The sequence below is a fragment of the Molothrus aeneus genome, chromosome 10 (genome assembly GCF_037042795.1).
Source record: "Molothrus aeneus isolate 106 chromosome 10, BPBGC_Maene_1.0, whole genome shotgun sequence".
Classification (NCBI taxonomy): domain Eukaryota; kingdom Metazoa; phylum Chordata; class Aves; order Passeriformes; family Icteridae; genus Molothrus; species Molothrus aeneus.
In genome coordinates, this window is record NC_089655.1 from 21,553,275 (window position 1) to 21,573,255 (window position 19,981).

The window sequence follows — 19,981 nt, forward strand, 5'->3', positions numbered from 1 at the left end:
TTTCAGCACTGCTTTCCAAAGTCCAGAGCTGCTCAATCCTAGAATCCCTGGGAAAGTCAGATCTGTAGACGGTAACTCCTTTTAGCTCAAGCTCTTAACTTCTGGGAGGAGCATCTTAGGACTCACAGACTCTGTTGTGGTTCCTTTTTTCCCCAAATTTAGGCTTTCTGACACATAACCAGGAATCTAGCATATCCACAGTGCTTTACTTTGCAACCTACTTAGTCCACAAACCCAAGAGAACAAAGTAGATCTCATAGCTCCTCCAAGCTGAGCCATTGGGCAGTGGCTGTCATCTGCATTTTTGGGCCCAAGAAGACACACTCAGTGCTGTTTTGGCCCTTTAGGTCAATAGGCAAAGCTGCAAATCCAGGGAAAGCCCTTCTACCTGGAAGAAAAGATCACTCCAAAGCATCAATTTAATCTGCTGTGATTAAGCACTTTCCTCCATGGGTACAACTAATACCTCTTGAGCTGCCAGCAATGAGTCAATTAAACCACTGCATTAGGTGTGATGAGCTCTACCAGCCCATCCATGGCTGTTGGGGATGGGACATCCCATTGGTTTTTCTGGCACTGATGTGTGGTTCTGATGCAACCTCACATCAGTCCCCCATGGCTAGTCCATGGCATGTGGTGTCTGGATTGTCTATGCAGGTGTCTGGGGTAGGTTAATCCCATGATCCACTGGAAATCAGATCTCTGGATGTATTTGCTGCCAGTGAAAGCATTTGTGCATGAAGGTGAAATCAGGTAGGGCTAGCAGGGCTAGTGAGTAGCTGGGGTCCAACCCTCTCCCTCTTGCCCACCCCAGGTCTGCTCATCTACTTTGGCTATGGGATGTGGAACAGCACGCTGGAGATCAGTGCCCGGGAGGAGGCCCTGCACCAGAGCACCTACCAGCGCTACGACGTGGACGTCGACCCCTTCTCCGTGGACGATGGCTTCTCCTTCGCCCCTGAGGGCGAGAGCTACCCGGCCTGGGGTCCTTCTGAGGACAAGAGCTTCTCGTACCAGCAAATGGCGGGCGCCAAGGAGAGCCATCGGACAAGTGGCAGGTCGAAAAGCAAAGGCCGGCACAAACCGCCGTCGGATGCTCTGATCGCCAATGACGAGCTGGACTACTCGCCCGAGTAGCAGGACAGGCGATGAGGAAGGGTCCCCGTGGCTCCCCCATCCTGCCCCATCCTCCCCGGGTCCTCCACCACTGCCCTGCTCACCTCTGGTACTCGGGACACGCTCTGCGATTGCCGCTGACCCCGAACCAACCCCGCCCGTGGCCCGTTCCAGCTCCACCAGTGGGGTCTTGCTCTGGTGAACATTGGCTGATCCCCCAGCACCGGCTGATCTCCCAGCACCAGCTGCACCAGTGAGGCAGCAGAGTGGGAGATGTGCCAAACCAGGAGGGTGTTGAGAGGTGGAAGGAGCCGCATGAGGGGACGAGTCAAATTGTTCCTGGGGAAAGTCCACCCAATGGCCGCAGTGGTGGGATGCCACTCTAAAATTTTTGGCACTTTCTTGGCATGTGTGTTTGTTTCCTTTGATCCACCTAGAAGTGGTAGCTGAGCCAGAGGCACAGAGAGGTGGGTAGCTACAAAATGGAGATGGACACACTCTTCCCTGAGAGTAGCTCAGAGATGCATAGTTGGTTCCATCACACAGAGTTTCCCGTTCTGGCATGCTGCACAGAGCAGTGCTTCCCCCACGTCCATCCCCACACTCCAAATCCCAATACTGTTATTGAAAATTAGTCCGTGTCTCAGTCCAACCTTTAAGTCCCAGCATGGTCCAACACCCCAAATCTGAGTCTGGGAGCCTGATTCCATTCCTGGTCGCAGTGAGGGCTGTGACCCATTCCTGGCTCAACCCTCTTTGTACAAATGGTCAACGAGGACCACACATTCCTCTGAGCATCACCAGTCTGAGGTTGGGCACTGCTTCCACCACCTTGTGTCTTTTACAAAAATGACTGTGCTGTCATTCCTTCACCGTGCTGGGCATCCTCCAGTGCTCACTCTGCCCTCAGTGCTCCAGACACCCATCCATGCCTTCACAAAACAGCAGCATCCATGGGTCAGCCACGTCTTAGCGGGGCTGGGCCATGGGTAGCAAGCAGAGAGGACTTGGCAACTGAAATCTGACTCCCTACTGCCATCTGCACCTTGTACAATATTCTCTGATTTTGACCTTGGCTTGGTGAGTGCTGTATGAAAAACACTGAAATGTTGCTCATTCCGTAAGTGTCCGTATTTCAGTCTGAAACCAAACAGAGCTGGTGGCTTGCGGGGAAGAGGTGGTTAGCAGGTGGATGTTAAACCCCCTGCCCATGGCCATGGCCCCCAGAAGTGCCATCAGGCTCCCTGCTGCCTGTGTCCCCACAGAATCGTCAGTCAGCACTGCTGGGGTTTGGTCAGTGATTATCAGCAGGTGCAGTTGTGGAGCCCATCATGCTTCATGTAAAACACTGTGGTGGAGGAACATTTTTTGAATAAACAGTAACAAAAACCCATCAGGCAACAACTCCCATCCTCCCCCCAGCTGCTGACGGCTGCAGATGGATCCATCCCAGGGGCTCCAGTGCAGCCCAGACCAACCCCCAATACCATGGGCTGCTGCTGGCATCCCAGGGGACAATTTAACATCAACAGGGGCAGGATTTCCAATATGGAAATATCCTCGTGGATATTGAGAATTATTAATACTTTGGTACACTGGATGAGGCTCAGGCTCCCAAAACACCTGCCTGGCACCCTCTGTGGGCAAGCAGGTGCAAAGGGTGCCTGGACCTGTGCTCATCCCCATCACTCCTGGGATGCAAAGACTTGATGGAGACACTCTGCCTGGGGCTGCAAAAGTATCCCTCCAGCTCCTGTCCCAAGCAGTGGCAAACTACAGTCCTTTTCCCAGTGGAGAAGAACATCCAATTCTGCAGATCTTAACCTGGAGTGCTCCGGGCAAGCCAAGGGAAGTTTGGCTTCTGAAGCAGCTTCAGGGTGGGAGTGAGGATTTGGCTAAAGGACCTGTAAGCTTTGCTCTGGCATTGACTCCTGCTGCCCACCCTTACCTACCATGCTTCTACAAGGAGAAATCCTGAGTGTGTCCCACTGAAAAGCTGCTCACGGGCCAGCTCAGGAAATATCTGCTGCAGCACTGAGCTCCTCCTGTGACAGTCACTGCCCACCCATGCTTGGCTGCTCTCATCCTTGATGCCTTAGAAGTACCCAAGAGAGATGGCACCTCGCAGGTCTGGCTGTGTGTTTTCAGGGAGAAAGATTGATGCTATTTTCCTACCAGCTCTTGTACTATACCATATCCAAGGTAGTCATTTTTGTCCTGCTTCCACACGGTATTTGGGCATCTGTTGAGCCACAAACTCATGCCCAAGCACCCTGCTGGGTCAAAGCCTGTTCTTCTTGCAGCCTTAATCTCTTGTTATGGAGCAGTTCCCAGTACCAGTGTCTGTCGTCACGTCCGCTCGAGTCACGCCGTATAATTTGACAAGGGCTTGACCCCTTGCTCTTTGGTGTCTGTAGGAACTTCTCCATTGGATCTGAGCAGCCTTTTGGCTCTCCCCATTCCCAGTCACCCGTCCTCCTTCCCTTTCCCGGGGAAGATGGCTGTGCCCCATCCTGGGACCACCAGGGAACAGCTTTTGATGCCACCACGGCATGGTCAGATATGGATGAGCTGCTGTCAGCCCTCATGGTGCTGGGGGTGGGAGCTGTACCACATCCCACCCAACAGAGGTGTTTAAGGAGAAGGTGACCAAGCCACAGGTCTTGGGGGTTTGCCAGTGGCCAAAGGCTGGGTTTACAGGATCCCTGCTCCCAGTTCTGGGTGGCAGCTCCTGGGAGATGTGTGGGCTCAGCCTCTGGCAACTCCTGTGCTGGCTCTTGTAGCTGCATTGGGCTCTTCAGTGGGCACAAGCAAAGGCTGAGAAGGCAAAATGTCCAGGTGTGCCCATCACCTCTGGGCACTGCTGGCCAGGGGCTGGGAAGAGGTGCAAGTGCTCCTTTTGCTGTAACCCCCATTCCAGCCTTTTCCCAGGGAGCCCTGAGGGAGGTTCTCACATCCCTGAGCCCTCAGGAGGATGTGGCAGAGCAGGACCATCCTGCTCCCACCTCTGGTGAGAGGCACAAAGCCCCTCCGTGCCTGCCTGCCCTCCACAGGGCACACACCCTGAGGGGCCAAATGCATGGTACAGATGGAGCATAAATACCTCAAACCTTCCAGGCCAGCTCTGTAAGATCTCAGCCCCCTCCACAAATTCACTCCACAGTCACAACCCCTCAGTCCGAGGCCAAGCACTCCAGCATCCTCCACATGGCAGCGAAATCGCACCCCAGCAACATGGGATGTTGTAAATCCAGCTTGTAAATGACCTTCACTTTGTTTTGTTCAGTCTTTCTGATGTATATCTTGCTTTTTTTTTTTTTTTTTTTTTTTTTGCAGGTGGTACTTTCTGGTGTAACAATTCTCTGCAGTTCTGGTATGAAGTTGGTGTATTTGTTAAAAGCAGTTTGTTCTATCCATTTTTTTTTGTGGTTTCCAGAAGCCCATTGGTGCATTGTACAATGGGGTCTTGTAGTGTGTCATGAGAAAGAAAAAAAATATGCAGATATGTTATGGAGTGATTTTTATTTTCAAATGACTGTGTTGTTGACAACTATACATATAATACATATATATAATCGAGATACTAAGAAAAAAAAATCTAAATTTACCAAAATCTGTATATTTTAATAAATGCATAAAGCTTTATTGTGTGCCTTTACATTTAAAAATCAAAGAGGAACTAAGGGATTTGTAAAGAAAGCCAGAGAAAAATGTGTCCTAGAATTAGTTTCCATAGTAATGTAAATCTTTTAAATGAAAGACTAAACCAAAAAGTAATAATAAAAAAAATTCCCATGTAAATTTTGTTTAGCCAATCAGTACCTGAAGTTCTGATATTTTTTCAGTGCTTAATTGAAGCTAGAAATTTACAAAATCTTTCTTTAGGTAATTCAAAAATTCCATTTTAGAAGATCCATTGCAGCTGGCTGACTTTGTCATTTACTTGTGGTGTTGTGAGAGAAAATGGTTATCTGTTTACACAATAAAAAAAAGAAGAAAAAAAAGAAGGAAAAACCCAAAGCCAACGACCATAGGTTGACTATTGCAGTGCAAAGGCCTGGGGTGCACCAATCTGCTGGCACTCAGCTTTCCCCTGGAGGAGCTGGGGTGTCACAGCACTGTCCCCTCCCTGCACAGGCAGCAGGGCTGTGGAGAGGCAGACACAGCTGCCTGTCCCCTTTGGGGTGCTCAGGGCCACCAGTGTGCCCCCAAGGGCTCCTTCCCGCTGTCCCTGTTATGTGGGGAGTGGGGAGCCTGCCAGGTGCTCTCCCCATCATGGGGATGGGATGAAGAGCTCCAGCTGGTCCTGTGCAGCTGCAGAGAGCTCTGCTGGGCATCAGGGACCTCCACACTGGGGTATCCACGATGGCTCGCAGCCACCACTCCGCACTTGGTGTTAGGAATGGTGTGGAGCAGTTTTTCGATTCAGGAGAATTATATTTGATCCTATTTTGAAGCTTTGGGTCAGCAAATGAGCACTGAAAGCCTTCATGAGCCAACAGGGCTGTGGCCAATCCAAACTAAGAGAGCCCCACAGGAGAGCAGGGTGTTTTGGGCAGGCACAAAGCAGGTGTTTCAGATTTGATCCTTTAAAAACTAGACAAGTTTAATGTTCTGTGTGCTTCCTCCGAACCCTTCCCCTCTGTGCCAGCACTAATTCCCCCTCACATTCCTGGCCCCATTCCTACTACCCCATGGTTGCAGACATGCATTTTCCCTGCAGCTGCTGTGGGGTTGCTTTGCTTTGTTTGGTTTTTAATTATCTTCCCTGACATAAAACTTCTTCCTTCCTCTGAGCAGCACTCCCAGGGCCTTTCAAGACTTGGATTTGGGGTTGGATGCTGGCAACCTCTGGCTGAGGGCAGAGCACACAGAGCCCCAGCACCATCATCTGCCAAGGGTCCCCAGCACCATAAGGATCGCGGGATGGGTGAGATTGGAAGGGACCGGGTGCATCCTTACAGGGTGGGCAGCAAAAATCCCCAAAGCGCTGCCTGGCAGGGCTCATGCGCCTCCCACAGCACCAAAACCCTGCCCCGGGCATCCGATCCAGGTGTTCCTGTGCTTTTCCCTCCCAGTTTGCTCCAGGGCTGTCTGCAGGCAGCATTCCATCGGATCCCTGCTCCGAGGTGTCCCCGCCGCAGTCGGTCCCGCGGTTAGGAGGGTGAACCCGCGGGCACAATCCACAATCCCCGGGCAGCCTGCACAAGCTGGCACGTCTGTGCCCCCCTCCGCCCGGGGCACCCGCACATCAATGGCAGCACTGACAGCGTCCCCGGGCTGTACAAGAACCGCCTGTGCCCTGCCTGTGATGTCATGGGCACAAGTGTCCTGCCACCGCCCGCCGCCCGCCCTGGGGACATTGCACAGCGATGCGCGGCTCGCACAACAGAGCCGCCTTCAAGGCTGCTCGGTGTGAAAGGCAGATGCTCGGGCTGCTGCCCATCCCCGGGCCAGGCAGGCAGAGGGTCCCCGTGGAGCACAGCCAGCCTCCCTCTGGCTCCTTCTAAATGCTCCGGCTTCCCGCGTGGAGGAGGGGAGGTGGGGGCTGCCCCATCCTTGCCCGTGGCTGCGCCACTCAGTTTGGTTTCTCCAGCTGAGGGAGAAAGCAGGCCAAGGACAGTCCAGAATGCACTGACAGCTTTGTTTTCCCATTATTCATCATCCCAAAAAACTTGGTTGCCCAGACCCTTCTCCTACTCCTGCCACCTCTCCACTGGGCTCTCCTCTTGCCCATGTCTGAGCAGCAGCTATTCCTCTTTTCCTTCTCTTGGCTTACACAAATTGTTTGAACTGAGTTAACATCTCTGGGAACAGATGGGATTTTGTACCAGTGTAATTAAATTGCTGCAGCCTCTGGTAAGGACAGAGTTAGATCTTGATCTTACACAGTTTTGATCAGAGCAATGACCCCAGATCAGACCCCTACTTTAGCTGAGAGCACTTTCAGCAACATGAGGTCTCAACTTCATGGTGCTCAGGGTCATCTCCACCACTTCAGGGGCTTTCTAATTCTTCCCAATATAAAGAATCCCACTAGTGGGTATAACTGGTACAAGCTGCTACTGGGAGCATTGAAAGAACCAAAGGATAAGATAACAGACAGTCCCATGCAGAAAGATTACTCATATTTTAAATATTCTTCATTTAATGCCACAGCAGAGTGGTTTTTATCCTGAGCTGCTATAAAACAAGAAAATCTTCAAAATCATTGGCAGTCCCTGTCATGGAAAAACTGGCTATGGAAACACACAGGAAGGAAGGAAAAAAAAAGTAGTCAGGGGTTGCAGGTACTCTGTTATTTATTGTACAGTATTTCACTGAAAGTACAAAGGCATCATCAGTACTCACCAGAATTGTATTGTAACGGGTACATTATACTGTATGTTAAAATGTGCTGCTTTAACGAGGCAAGACAGAACACAAACTTAGAGGAAGAAAGAAAGGAGTTTAAAAAAATGTAAAAATACATTTTTTAGTAACTGATCTGTACAAAAGAAAAAAACAAAAAGAAGAAACTGAACCAGAGGGCAGGGATTAGAGCCCCCAAAGTCATTTATAACTATTTAAAAAGGCACTGTTATCTACCATGTCATTAGGACCTTTGGGTTCTGTTTCCTTCATACTGATGACTGTGGGGGTGGGGGAAACACTGTTACTAAAATGATCAGACTTGTACAAAAGTATTTACAGAGAAAGGCAGAAAAATCCCCTCCTCTTGTTCCAAAAGAGAAACATTTGCCCGGTGGGAGAGGACAGCCTTTCTCCCTATCCTCTCTCCCCAGCCATGCCAGACCTGTGACCTTGAGTGGGGGAAATCAAACAGTGAGGATGAGGGAGAAGCTGTCAGAGTCCTCCTAACAATGGGAAAGTGTCTCTCTCATTTCTGTTTTATTGCTTTAAACTCCTCTACAATCAGGGGAGCTAGAAGATAAACTAAAATCCCTAAACCCCACACCACATCCCCAAACCATCCTGGCTGCAAGAAGAAGATGGGGCAGGTGGTCAGGACAAAACGGTGAGGACCAAGAGGTAGGGCTGGCTGGAGCTGTCTTTCTAGAGAAAGGGGGGGAAGAGATGGGGAGAATAATGCTTCAAACTACCAGACATTTGTGCTGCTTTTCTAAATCTCCCCCTGGGAGCCTGACAGCGCGTCAGCAGAAGCAAACCCAGGGCGCACGAACCCACCAGCCAAAGCATCCGACGGCAGCCGTGGGGCGTCCCTGCGGTGTCTACACGTGAGCGCTCTTGGCGTGGGTGGGCGAGCTGGAGCCCGAGCCGTAGTAGAAGCGGTTCTCGCCGAAGGTCTGCGCGTCCCCCGAGCAGCAGACGATGACACAGCCGCCGAAGAGGCAGAGGGCAGAGCCGATCCAGCCCGTGTAGAGAGAGTAGCCGAAGCTCATGATGGTGGTCTCGCGGTGCGCGCACACCGGGAACCAGATGGTGGCCACCACGCCGCACATGGCTGGGGACAGGGGGGAAGGACAGAGTTAGGGCTCTGAGCTGGAGGGAGGGACAGCAGAGTGTCACACGCGTCTGGGGACAGGGGGAAAGCCATCCCTGCTCCCTTCCAGTCCCGCAGTGGGGTCCAGAAGCAGCAGCATCAGGGCTGGGTCCAGGAGATCTCCAAGCAGGAGGCACCATGGGAGCTTCAGGAGTGAGAGATGGAGAGAGAACAGCCATTGCTCTCAGGCACCAGCGAGAAGGAAACACAACTGCTGCCTGACACAATATAATGTATTTGTTAGAAGGGAAACAGATTTGTTCCCTAGAAATATCTTTAGAGGGAAAAATAAGAGTTATCCCTGAAATGGATATGCTGGAGAACTGCAGAATTAGGAATAGATTAGATATGAAGAGGCCATGAAAACCATATGGATCAGCAAGAGAATAAAACCTGTGGACCTGTGTGAACTGGTTTAAATCCCTATTTCCACATGACTCACATGCTGTGTCCTCAGCCCATGTCCCTCCTCATCATTGCAATGGCTCTACTGAGTGGTCACATAAACTTCACCAAAATCTCCCAGAAATTTAACGCAGAGTTGGGTTTATAAAATACAAGCAGAAAATGAGCAGGGACAAAATAAGCAGCAGTTAGGATTGCTGGGGTTTTTTCATGGAAAAGGAAATGTCTCGCAGCTCTGGAAAACAGATTCAGCTTCCCTGTGGAAAATTTCTATCAAGCGATGGGGGACAAACGCGGCAAGGCTCTCCAGACATTTACTGAATTGAATAAAAATGGGACCTGAAGAGTCTGCAGAAGCAAAAATGGGATCCCATCTAGGGACTACAGCGGGTCAAAAAATGACTGCAGGCTTCACCTTTTACTTGATATTCCATAGGGGTTTTTTCCACAAAAAGCCAGAGGCAGCTGCAGTGGTGCTGTGAGGTGGCATGTGAGGGAGACAGTCCCCACAGAGTCCCCACATGCACCGAGGGCAACGGGAGTTGATGGTGTTAATCACCTCCCAGGAGCAGGTCCTACAACAATACTCCTTGATGGCCTGTACATCTGAGAAGAATTAATCTGTCAATATTTACTTGCCTCTGGGACAAGCTGTGCAGGACTCCATCCTTGTGGCTATCAGAGAATCAGAGCAAAACAATAACAGGACCATGGCAGCGTTACAGATTTCCACCGACCGTGTTAAAAGGTATCTGGAGGCAGTGTCAGAAAGTTAAGGTTGCAAGAGGGAAAAAGAAAGGGGTGAGAGTAAAAATAAAATTGTTTAGTTAAAGCAGAGAACAAACTGTAGCTCCTGGCCGGTACAGCAAAAAACCCATCTCCAAAGCTGCAGTTATTGTGAGAGAAAATATTTTCTTATGGAAAAGAGAAGAACATTTGAAGGATGCTTATAAAGCCAGAAATAATTTTGGGCCTCCTCAAAGGAAAGGCCCCGCAGCTTTGGAAGGAATTTTGGAGAAGGCAGGGAGGGGAGAAGAGCATTTCTCCTGCATGTGGAGTGGTCCTGCAAACAGCTCATGAACCTCCAAGGCTTTAAAACAAAAATGTATCAGTTGGGAATCCACAAAGCATTCTAATGGGCTCTGGGAACAAAGCTGCTTTGTTGTCCGAAAAAACACAATCATCTTTTCTTTCTCTGTCAGCAGTAAATATATATATATATATTTGTCTATAGACTATAAGAGCCTTATCTCTCCAGACCCTCCCCCACAAGACAGGACCGAAGAAAACACTTGCACTGGGGTGAGAAGAGCTCTCAGGGATGCTCACACAATAGCATCTCTTGTGCATGTGGCCCCACTACATGTAAAACCACCTTATTTTAATGCTGACAATAGCAGAAAGCTGTGAAACACAAGCCAAGGGCTTTGCATGGGTTCACTTGACCTCTCTGTGCTCAGAGGCTGCCAGCTGCCAGTGACCCTGCTGCTGAGCAAGAGGAATGCCCTGGAACAGGACTGGGCTTCATCGCCCTGCATAGATTAGGTTGAGCTGTAAATCCTCCGAGGGGATGGGAAAAGGACACTCAGCAATTGCAACGTCTTTCTGTGGGCTCAGATTTTATTCTGGTTGTGCCACAGGGAAAGGCTGAAAAAAAAGGTGATTTGACAGGAAACCCAAAGAGATTGGAAAAGGAATTTTAGGGCAAGTTTCAAGTTCTAAAATGGCTGCCCTTGTGGAAAAGATAGAAGTTGTTATCCTTTCTCTTGTTCTAATGTCAGGACACCCTCTGCCTCTCTCTAAACAAGAAATCCTCAGACTCCAGAGCTGCCGTAGCCAATATAGTCCAGCAGAAAATTAAAAGAAGGTCTGAAAAGAGAAGGAATATTTTATATTAGAGCAACCAATTTAGTTGGGAAAACAGGCCTGTTTTGGTGTGGGAATCCTGCCTGCTTTTTGCAGCTGGAGTAGGCAATCTTGTAAAAGCCACTGTCTCTACCCAAAAAATCCTCTCAGCACTTCATGGCATGAATGTCCTTGCTCCATCAGATTGCTGTGAATCCACAGGGATACATCCCAGCTCCCATTGTTTCCAAGACTCTTTTAACTGTGGATTTGCAGTAGCTCAGTCTGCTGAGCTGAAAGCCTCAATACTCAACATTAGAGATGTGTTGGAGTCAGAAGGACGTGCTCAGAGACAAGAAGCACAGAAGGTGCTTGGGGAAGTGGGAGAGAGGGAACAGGATTGTTCTAAATCAAGGGACAGTGAGTCCCTGCCAAATTCCTTAACAGTAAGTTAAAGGCTTTTTGCAGAAGAAAGAATACTTTTATTTCACATCTAAATTTAACTATTCCGAATTGCTGACTCAAAGTCACACGGATTTCTCTTTCAAAGCATTTAGTTGAAAAAAATAGATACTATATTTTTTCTGTGTTCAAGGCAATCTTTTTATCTATGGTTTCACAAGTAAGCCTCATGCAGTTTTCAGAAAAACTCATTAACATCCTTTATTTAGTACACAATGGCTCATTTTGTAGTAGCAATTCCCACTAACATATATTTAATCTATTTTCCAGTGTCTGACTCCTTCTCCTCCATTGGGAAAATGCCCCCTTGGTTACCAGCAAGGGGTGCTCCAAATTAGTATCAACAACACGGGCTGGGCCAGGGTTTTTCCATCGACACCAAAGTGTGAAATGTTTTCATACCAGCTCAGAGCAAACCTCTGCTGACGGCTGTTTTCAGCCATAAATCAATTCTCTCAGTCAGATAGGATCAAACAAAGCCATAAACACATCAGCAGCTGAATAGCAGGGTGTGCACACAGGTTGCACTCCGTCAGCCTGTGATTATCAGTGGAGAGAAAAATCAATGGAATATCTGAGCCTATTGTTTTCCTGGCAACTTTTCAGCTTTTTATATATATTTTTTTTTTTTTTCTTTTTGGCTCTGAGCTGTGTTTCAGTCCCTGTTTTCCCTTATACCAAATCTCAATGACAAACTGCTATCCCTTCCCTGAGCAGCAAAGTGAAGTTTGCTTTGGGGCCAACACCCCTGTTTGCATCCCCACTCCCTATTTCTGCTGCATTAGGGAGTGTTTTGGGGGCCATTTTCTTTTAACCAGAGCTCTGGGTGTTGCTTTCCCCTAAGAGGAAAAATCTGGAGCCTGTGAAGTTGTGGAAACCATGAGTGAGAGTTCAGTGGCTGAAGGGTGAATAAAAACAGTCCAGGGCATGTTACTTCTAGAATATAATGGATTTTAACTCAGCATTGTATCTTTCAGAGCCTGATCCATGCTTGTTAAATGCTCTGGAATGGTGACACCTCATCTTGCAGCTAACAGATCATTAATCAGCTTAAATAATGTCAAAGTCCTAAACTCTGTACATTATTCTTCTTCCAAATGGACTGTCTTGCTGATGAGCCTGGAAAAAAATGGGCTTTGTAAATATAAATGTGGGTTGGTTTACTCTTTCTTTTTTTTTTAAAAAAAAGCAACCTAGGAGCAAAAGAAGCTTATTTATTCTTCATTTGTGATCTGACAAAAAGAGCATTATTGTAATTGTGACTAAAACATTGTGACCAGGCTGCTGATCCCAGCCCAGATCATTCAGGGCACCAATGACACCAGTAAATCATTCACCTGTAGGTGCTTCAGAGCTCACAGAGGTGAAAATCAATAAGCTGTGGTCCAAATCTGACCCAAAGATCATTTGTCTGCCAATGTCTCCGTGACACAAATGTGAGAGATGTGATCTCTCACACTTCCTTTCCTCACAGATCTTACCTAGTTGGAAAACTGTTCTGAGGCAAAGGGCATCCTGGTTTGTGGAGCACCACAACTCCCCATCATCCCCTCACATCTGCTGTCCTCCCTGGTGTCCCACTGCAGCATGACTGGGGTGGGATAGTGGCACACCAGACACCAAACCCTGGTGGGGACACTGCAGCATAAAGGATTTCACTTGTTCCAACACAGTGATACCCAACACTGTCACTGCAATTTGTCATCTGTAAGCTGGTCCTGTCATCCTTCTGCCCTTTGGAATTTTTAGGGACAGTCCTCCTGCCTCCACACCTGCAGCCATGCAAGCAGGGCTGACCTGCAGCATATCTCTCCTCGACTGGAACCAAAATCTTGTGGCTTTTGTGGCAAAGTGCAGCTCTGCTGGGCAGGGCAAATCCACCAGAGCAGACTACTCTGGCACTAAACTTTCATTCACAGGCAGAAAACCTCCACCTTCTCTTTCACTTCCCCAAGCCCAAATACGTGACTCAAGGTTCCAGGACAGGGATGAAGATCACATTCCTGTTCATGATTGGGATGTCCTAGACCAGCCCTATAAAGCTGATGTTAGGAATTCCAGCTGTGCTTTTAAACTTTATAGGCACCGATAGGGCCCCTTGGACCAAATCCTCAGATTTGGGATGTATGGACTTGTGCTAACCACAGGGTGAAGGAGGAGGGCTGACTTGCATGGAAGGAGCATCCAGAGGACAGCCCTTCTGAGTGTGCAGCTATATTCAGTGCCCACTTGAAAAAAAAGAAGAAGAAGAAGAAAGAAGACGGGCATGATGTCAGTGCTGGCTGCCAGCGAGCAGCAGAGCCACACAAAGAGGTCACTTTGCCTCTCCCCTCCTCCTCTGCCACAGACGGGTGAAAACAAGGCCCCGCAGGCTGGTGCTGAGATGACGAGGCCTCAAGAACATGCAGGTGTTGCATGGGGGACAATGAGCTCCACAGTCTGTGCTGCTCAAAACAATCTCCTCCACAAGCACCAAGGACGGGAAGAAATTCCCAGGGGAGCTTGGAGGCCAAGGGGGAGGCGGGCCATGCCAGTCCTCTCCCCGTGCCAGTGCCATCCCTCTTCCCATGTCTGTGCCACCTCCACGCTCCTTCCCCTCTGGAGGCCACAGCACCAGCCCCATTCAGTAAGGGCTTCCCCTCCCACATGCCTCAGCTTACTTTCCCTGGATGTCCAGGGAAAATTTGGAGGCTCTGCCTTCCCTATAAGTAGCTTGGAAGCTTAGACCCTTTCCCAAAAAATCACTTCCACAGTGAACCAGGATGATCCATGCCTGCAGGCACTGCCCGTGTGCGATGGCCTGCCAAGAGAAGCTGTGACTGAGAACTCCACAAGGCAAAGACAGAGGGATTCACAAAGGCAAAGACAGAGGGATTCCCTCTAACCCTGCTTCATCCCTGCCTCCTGTCCTTGTCCTCCCACTCCTGTCCCTGCCTTTTGCCCACCCACAGGCTGCAGCAATGCTGGAGAGCTCCAGGCCAGCCCAGCACAAACCCTTCCAGGAGAACGCGCCCCACCAGCCCGCAGGGGACGGGCTGCAGCCCCCCAGCTTGGCAGGTGCCTTACCCAGGAGGATGATGAGGATCCCTCCCAGCTGGGAGCGCCGGTACTTGGCTGCCCCGGGCTCGTGGCCCATGCGGATGCAGGGCAGCACCGTGATCAGCAGGAAGATGGCGGGCAGGCCCAGGACCGAGGCGGCGATCATCAGCGCTCGACACGCCTGGACATACCCTGCAGCAAGGCAAGGAGGAGGATTTTGTTATTTGGCACAAGAAAAGGAGAATTTGGAGGAAAGCTCGTGTTTGGTTAGAGCCCAAGACGTGCACAGAGTATGGGAAATGGGTTCATGCCTGTGTAAACTTTAAATCTTCACCAGGCACAAGGCAGTGAGGCTGCAGTGCAGTGGGGAGTGCGTGGACAGGATGGGATGTGCAGGCTCAAAGTTTCCCAACAAACAAACAGCACTGCCTGGAAAACACAAGCTCTTCCCAGAGAGACACTGAGAAATGGTGGAGCTGGAAAATACGGGAAGGGAAAGTAGGAGAAATTTCCTCTAGGAGGGAGTTTCAGTTTCCCTTTATCTTTCCGTGGTGACAGTTTGACTAAAGAACAAGATTTTAAAATCTTCAAAATTAAATCATTTTTTAAAGTAATTTAAAGCCTCAAAGACTCTCCCATCATTCAGAGGGCTAGACCCACTACTGACACTGGAGGTCCATGGGATGCTGCCAGCAGCTGCCCCAAGGCAATGAGTACTGTTGACCTGGGAGGAGGAGGAGGAGGAAGAGGAAGGACATTCCTCACCCACAGCCACACCTCAGCACGGCACCCCAGGAGCTCCCATTCCTCCCTTACCTGTCCCTGTGCACAAAGCAACAGGAAACAAGGACCAGGGGCTGTGGGGGTGCTGGGCAGGACCATGATATTTCTGCCTCTGGGAAGGTCTATGTATCACAAGATATGATTTTAAAAATATTTTTATACCACATGTATACCTAAATTTTAAAATATATAATTTATATGTAATGTATATATACTATACAAAAATTGCATATAAGTAAATTATACCAGGTCATTATTAGCATGCAAAAGGAAAAGGACAAATGTCAGATTTGCCCCAGTGCCTGGTGACCTCCCCCAGTTTTCAGGACAGTCTCAGCACAGTGAGTGTGCTGGCTCTCTGTCCCCTCTTGCTAACAAAAAGAAGCTGTCAGATGCAGGCACAGAATTCCAAGATGCTTCAACCAACACCAGCAAAGAGGGGCCTTGAGCACACACATTCCACAGACATACAGGTATAACACCAGGAATGAGGATTTTACTATTTCTGGAAATGCAGAACTTATGTATTGTGTGTTGAACCATGTGTATTGAATATTTCCTTAATATTTTTCAAGAGGAAACTTAAAAAAAATGTTACCTGAGGCATTGAGGTCATAAAAGCAGACCCTAAGCAAAGGAGATGGCTGTACCTAGTGTGGATTCTGTGCAACCAATCCCAAGTAAATGAGAATAAAACCAATTCATTTTAAAGACTTGACTCAGACAAAGAAAGGCTCTAATTATATTGCAGCTATTGGGCACACCAGGATGAATTTCCCTCTCATGTCAAGCTGTGGGTCTCACATAGGCTACAAGCAGAAATATTTTGGTCTGTGATTTGCTTCTGCTTGAGGGAAGCTTTGCTCTCTGCCACTGCAAGACCCATTCACTTATTTACTCAGTTGCATTCACTGATGTTTCTTTGGGGCAAAACCTTCCTCTGTTTTCTCTCCTGGATCAGATTTAACAACAGTAGCAGTAAGGAAGGCAAGCTTACTAAAATAAAAGTACACACAGAGAAGGGGAGAATGAGAGACTCAACATTCCTAAGCACTATGTGTCCCAGATCAAGCTCTGTAATGGAGACAAATTCAGGAATTATCTTTCTAACCTCTTGTAAAATTATTTTCACGACAATTTAAACCAGTAAACAAGGAAACATGAAAGAAAATGACAAGGAATGGTCATTTCTGCCCTGTCAGCTTTGAGAGAGGCACGTTTGACACGGCAGAGGAATTGCAATCTAAAACACAGCAGAATGAAGCGCTACAGATGGAACAGTGGTTGAAACTGGCAAGCTCACAAACTAAACTTACAGGGACCAGACCTCACAAGACTTTGGCAGGTTTCATTAGCCCAGAAGATGTATTAATGCTGATAAAACACCTTGCTTAATTTTTGCTTTTCAGTAAACTAGATGAAAGCTACTATATCATTAAAAAGTTTAATGTATCATATCAGGTTAAATGTAGTTACATCTGTTTGCTGTGTAAAAGTTCTGTCTTGCCTCGGAATCTGTGGGAAGCACAAGACCATCAAGACTAATGATGATCTTCTGAAAGATTAAAAAGCCATAGCAGCATTAATAATAGATGCTGAAAGATTCATTATGCTCCAAATCACTTTAAGGAATCAAACCTTAACATTTGTAATAGTTCACCATCCCCTTGAAGTGCTCTATTACACCTCAGCGTGCTCTGTACGTTTTGCAGTGCAATCCAGAGACAAGATGTGAGAGGAGCAGTGAGATTTTACTAAGAGCAATGATTAAACATTAACTGGGTTTTAGCAGCCACAGAAAACACGAGACCTGGCTACGATTAAAACCAGGTGTAAATCAATCAGAATCATGGTAAGAGCTATCATTCAACTTCTTTAGCATTTAATGGACCATGTCCTGTGCTGATGAAGCTGAGGGAGCTTCCCCATCACCTCCTGTGACAGCAGCACCTGTGCTGCTCTGGGCAAGGCTTCAGCCCTCACTCGGGGTGAGAAAGGAGGGTGGGACACACTCACCTGGCAGTATGAGGATGTCCACGAGGGGTTTGCAGTGGTAGAGACCTGTTGCCATGACACAGTCTGCCCACAGCCCCTTGGATCCCAGCTCATCCATCTTCCTGCAGGTGGTGATGGTGTAGCCGCAAGTCACCACCCAGTCGTTGGTGGCCGTGGCCACAACCACCCCGATCCACCCCACGAAGCTGCAGACAAATCCAGCCAGGTGCAGGCAGGTGGCCACCATCTCCGTCCTGTGGTGGGGACAGTGACAGGACAGAGCCCACGGGGGTCAGCGGAGCCGCCCGGCGAGGTCGCGGCTGCTGCAGCGGGAGGATGGGATGGGCAGGAGCGGGTCCCTGGTCGGGCTCTGCTGCAAACACCCGGCTGCCTCTGCCCAGCTCCCTCCCTGGGAGGGGTCAGAGCTGCCTCCAGCCCCACGGCGCAGGGGAGGAGCGAGGGGGGAGCCCCAACTTCTGCCAGAGCATCCGGAGCGTCCGTCCGAGGGGAAGGAGGCTGTGCGGAGGAGGAGATGCACGATCGCACCCAAGCGTGCTTGAGAAACGAGCCGGAGGGGTTTATTCAAATGTGAAATAACAGCCTGAATATTCGAAATTTAGCAGAGAGGGAGAAAAATCAAGGCAGTGTCTGCTAGCAAACTTTAATAGTCTCACTGGTACATCCTCGTGGAAAGGTAAGGGGAGAAATGTGGTGGACAGAGTTACTCAAGAGGTGGAATTGATCACCTCATCAAAGCCACCAGCACAGCTGCAGTAAAGGGACAAAATCAGTCTTGAGTCTTTCCTGATGTTTCCAGTAATTGTAAAAATATAAAAGACCCACCACTGCCTCCTCTGCTGTGCTTGGGCTTTCAGAACTATTAACTAACACTCACTGAGTACTAAATATGTGTTTAACAGCACCACAGTCCCTATTTGAATCCCCAAATTAAAACGAGCAGCTTTTAACTCAGATTTTTAGTCCGAGTGAATTTACTATATGAATTTTAGTCCATTTTCTAAAACAAGAGCAGCTCACTTCAAAACGCCAGAGGTGGAGAAACTTCACATCCTCCCGTTGTGCATCAGGGGAAACAGGCAGGCAGGACATTTTCCTAGCTTCGCTCTGTATTTTCACTGCTCATACGCATGTTTTCTCGTGCCAGCACATCCCTGAGGATATTTCATGGCTGTGTCCTCCTCCAGCGAGGCTGGTTTTGGGAAGGGAGGGTTGGAACCAGGCGGATGCCGCATGCCTGGAGAGACCACTAGTGGAGAGCTGTCTGCGGTGCACGGGCAGGGAACGGGGACAAGAAAGGGACAACAAAGAATTCCATTCACTCCCAGAGCTGTCAGTGAGAAACAAATACGGGAAACGCCACTCCGAGTTTAAAGTGCTAGGAATTAAATGTATCCTGCTCCTCATCCAAGGGTGTTTTTTGCCGTTCTTTAACAACTAAGAAGCAAAACACGAACAAGAGCATCCTATCATTTGTCACCTGCTCCTTGGATCCAAAATTCAAGGACATGAGGTCACAGTTTTCTGTCAAAGCTTCATCTGAATGCTGGAGCACTACCAGTATAGTTGAAAGTTCTTTTTCAAGAGAAGCTTTCCTAGTAAATATAATTGTTGTTTTCACACTTGTTTTATATTGTTGATTATTCTTAGGTTTTTTCTATACCTGGTTTATGGTATTTCTGTGAAGCCAAGCTGCCAGCTGGCCTTCCATGAAATTTCCTGATGTGATTCCACCTCCCTGCATGGCCTATCCTTCTACTGCACCCACCTCAGGGGGAGTGTGCTGTTACTGATATCCAGACACAAATTTATGTTGTCTAGGGCTCAATTCTAGATGGATTTAATCTTCCTCTAAAAACCATTCCTTCTTATTTATTATTCAGGAGATAAACTTGTAATCTCTTGGGTGAAAGTGGTATTCCACTTCTTGGACTGAGCAATTGTATTGGACAGACAAAGTGTCACCTCCTGAATTCAAAAGTACACGAGAGATTTCACCCCAAAGCTGAGGTTTGGAATCATTTTACACAGTGATAGTGCAGGCACATCCTAATGCACAATATAAGTATTTTTTAAATGCTAGAAGGTATTCATTGGCATATACATCCTTCTGTAATTCAGTCTCCTACATTTTTGGTTTCCTTAACCACAAAACCTTCTTAACTCCATGTTTTCCTTCACAAATGTATTTATCAAGGAACGTGCAGGAGCAAGGAGTAAATCTGACACTTTGGTAACCAGCACTGTTCAACAGAACTCGAGCTGGTGCCCACAGGGCGCAGTGTGAATTATTTCATTAATGTCAATAGAGACAGGAGGCATTTACCATTTTGTCAGTGTTATAAATCACACCACCAACAGTTAAGTGAATTTAAGTTCATACAAGGCAAGTGGACAATGATTTACAAGATCAATAAAAGAAGGAACAAGAATGACTTGCCAGCTATATGCCAAATAAACTGATACACTTTGGGCAATAGTCTCAAAAGCTGCCTTTTTAAAAGCAAGTGTTACACAGGCATGTATTCCAGCAACAGTGTGAGCTCCTTAAAAATCAATCTTTTTACCCTTCAGTCCCAGAGCTTTTCCTTAACCTGCATTGTTCTCTCTGACAAAAGACAGGCGTTGCAATTAGTCACAGCTACCCAAGCTATCAACACCCAGGGCTTTCTCATCCAAATGACTCACCTTGAACTTTTTCTTTACATTTTCAGCCTCATTGATTCCTCCCTGTTTGGAAATACAGCAGTATACAAAAGCAAGATGGGATGCAGAAATAAACAAGTTTAAGTGGTACAGTCAGTTCTTAATTTT

General features: G+C 48.1%; 2 protein-coding genes across 2 annotated transcripts in view; one reads left to right on the plus strand and one right to left on the minus strand.

Annotated features, from left to right (window-relative positions):
* SLC7A14 (solute carrier family 7 member 14) overlaps positions 1-4,421 on the plus strand; it is a 29,723-nt gene extending 25,302 nt beyond the window's left edge. Inside the window, exon 8 of the mRNA XM_066557061.1 lies at positions 815-4,421. Coding sequence (XP_066413158.1) covers positions 815-1,137 — 323 coding nt within the window. The 3' untranslated portion in view covers positions 1,138-4,421. The remainder of the gene's footprint in view (positions 1-814) is intronic.
* A 2,979-nt stretch (positions 4,422-7,400) lies between these two features.
* CLDN11 (claudin 11) lies at positions 7,401-17,620 on the minus strand. Its single transcript, XM_066556565.1, has 3 exons — positions 17,171-17,620; positions 14,399-14,563; positions 7,401-8,581 (listed from the first exon to the last, which is right to left on the minus strand). The coding sequence occupies exons 1-3, from the start codon at positions 17,394-17,396 to the stop codon at positions 8,349-8,351; spliced, it is 624 nt and encodes a 207-aa protein (XP_066412662.1). The 5' UTR covers positions 17,397-17,620; the 3' UTR covers positions 7,401-8,348.
* Between the last annotated feature and the right edge of the window lie 2,361 nt (positions 17,621-19,981).